The sequence below is a fragment of the Olea europaea genome, unplaced genomic scaffold, assembly GCF_002742605.1.
Source record: "Olea europaea var. sylvestris unplaced genomic scaffold, O_europaea_v1 scaffold3680, whole genome shotgun sequence".
NCBI lineage: Eukaryota > Viridiplantae > Streptophyta > Magnoliopsida > Lamiales > Oleaceae > Olea > Olea europaea.
Genome location: NW_019256086.1, coordinates 22,424 through 25,264, shown reverse-complemented (window position 1 = coordinate 25,264; position 2,841 = coordinate 22,424). Strand labels below are relative to the sequence as shown.

The 2,841-nt window shown below is 42.1% G+C and overlaps 1 protein-coding gene across 1 annotated transcript; it reads left to right on the top strand.

Annotated features, from left to right (window-relative positions):
- The first annotated feature begins 1,972 nt into the window (after positions 1-1,972).
- Positions 1,973-2,812, top strand: LOC111386697. The gene has a single exon (XM_023011161.1). The coding sequence runs from the start codon at positions 1,973-1,975 to the stop codon at positions 2,810-2,812; it is 840 nt and encodes a 279-aa protein (XP_022866929.1).
- The last annotated feature ends 29 nt before the right edge of the window (positions 2,813-2,841 follow it).

Below are 2,841 nucleotides of genomic sequence, written 5' to 3'. Positions count from 1 at the left end.
TAGTCACAGATCGTCAAATTTTAAGGTCACAAACCAAATCGTTGAGGTTACAAATTATTGTTCATAGATTGTCAAATTTTAAGATCGCAGATCAAACTTTATGGTTATCCCTTCCACCGGTCCCATCCAGCACCAATCTTGGTCACAAACCACCACCATCCAATCGTTGATTGCACTATACCACCGCAATACCACACCCAATCCCGATCTAATTCCACCACAGCACTTGGTCACAAACACTATCCATCCCCACCATTGCACCCCTATCACGTCACAACAATCGGTCAACACCACAACACACCACCTGAGCCACCATCGCACAGTACCACACCACTATTGCACGCACCCAACCACCGCACCACCACCTCCATCTCCACTGCACACCTCACTACACCATAGCACCACCAACGCACATAGTTAAATTGGCCGCACACTTCTACCTCCACTGCACACCGTACGCCACCACTACCACCAAAATTGCACCATACACCACCTCCATATCAACAATAGCCATAACTGGAAATCCACCATTACAGTACCCACACACCATCGACCAACACAATACAATCACCAATACCACCTCAACACCACCACAACACCCAAAACCACCACTAGATTTCTCTACTACAGACAGTAAATTCACCACCACAGTCGCCACCACAAAAACCGCCATCACCAATTCACCACCAGGTCCACCACCACACAAAACACCGTCTAATCCACCACTATCTTCGTTGCTGTCAATGTGTTCAAGGCACTATAGTCTTCAGATCCACACAATTGCACAAGCAAAAGTAGTCACACATGCAGAAGAAGCAAAATGGGTCAGATCCAGCTGCAACGGCACTCATCCTCCTCATCGGCCACAACGGCGACATCGTCGCTCACGGTTTTAGAGGCGTCATCGTCCTCGGTGACCTACGGTGGTCTCTGATGAGGAGAGACGTGAGAGACAGAGAGAGCAAACACTCGTCCTCGACCACGACGGCGACACCGTCACTCACAGAGTGTTGCAGCTACGTCATCGTCTTCATCGAGTGGCGAGGTTGCGGTGGTCGCCGATGATGAGCTACGTGAGAGACAAATCGGCAGTTGAGAGAGGGTGAATTGAAATGGTTAGGGTTGGAATTGGGGGAAATATTTAATTATCATATTCATCCCAGATTTGTGAACAACAAAACTTCATACCAGATTTTTGCACTGTAAAGGTGAAACACCGGTGACTGTGTAATTTCCTCTTGGCGAAACCCATCTTAAAAACCCAGCATATGACCCATAAATCCCAATAACTCCCTTAGGGATGTAACAAAATGGGAAAGTGATCGATTGACTATTAGGAAATAATTTTGCTACATGTACATCATGTTTGACATTGTTGTAAGGTGACAATTTTTTATACATTAATTTCAACAACACTTTAAACAATTAATGACTCAGATTTTGACATCCTGAAATTTCAAACTTAACGTACACAAAGAGTGTACAAGTAGATTAATTCATTAGGGAAAGTGGACGAGTATGGAGATGTTGTGCTCTAACTACCTGCCTAGTGAGGATGAAATGAGGAAAGTGACATGGAGGTTGTAGGATCTTAAAATTAATAAAAGAAAGTCGTATGAGATCAATTACTTTTGTACACTTAAAAGCTTATACTTCAGCATCAAATTATCTTATATTATTTTCGTACTATTCTCTTCGTGTAGATCCATTGTAACAGAGCACATTAATATATTTTTTCATCAAACATCTTACCTTGGGGACTCATTCATTAAATCCGGCTGTTACATTTTTGTCTTGTTCGAATCCTAAATGCCATATGCTCTTAGTATACATCGAAATATAGTCATTGGACATCTCCTTTTGTCTTCTTCCATTCTGCCCCAACACCCTTTTTCCTCCTAAACAAATATTTGATCAATAACTGTAAACTAAATTACATCTTCATATACACACACAGAAACAAGCAGTCTCAATGGAGTTGATCACAAATGTTGATGATCCAGTTCTTGATAAGCTACAACTAGCTTGTTCTCATATCAAAACCCTTCTCCAGAATTCGACCAACCTCGAAAAAGGCTTGGAAAAAATGGATGAAAATTTCGATACCATACAAGAAAGCTTATCAATGGCATCAAGAAGAGTTGCACCTTTACAATCACTATCCATTGGGGCTAAATCTCTCGAAACTAGAATAAACCGAGCCATTTCTCCGGCTCTTGCTCTCCTCGAGAGCTTCAAACTCTCCGAGTCCCTCCAGCGTAAGCTTCTTGACACAGCCTCGAAATTGATTAATGAAAAAACATCCAAAAACAGGCTCAAGAAGTTGATCAAGTATGTGGCTTGCGTGGATGATTTGAACGTCGCCTTGACTTCCATAAGCCAAGAGAGTGAGCCAGCAATTCAAAAGCTGCAAGAAGTGGTTGAGTTTTTGAGCAGGACTAAAGCCACTGATCAGTACAGAACGCTTCGTTTTAGGGAGACTTTGATTACACTCAAAGCACTATACGAGACAGAGGTCGATTCAATGAGATTTGATGGGGTTCTTGATGAGGCTTTGCTGAATTTGCAAGATGAGTACGAGAGTTTGTTACAGCAGTTAAGGCATCAGAACATAGGGGATGATATGACTGAAATGATGCCTGAAAAATTGGGTACTGAGTTGGAGATCGAAGTTCTTAGACGAATTTCAGAGACACTGGCTGCCAATGATTGTCTGGATATTTGTATCGATATCTTCGTCAGGGTAAGAGCAATTGCTCAGCATATACTTATAATTCAAAGGCTCATGCAATTGCTCAGCATATACTTATAATTCAAAGGCTCATGCCTCTTTTTTTATTT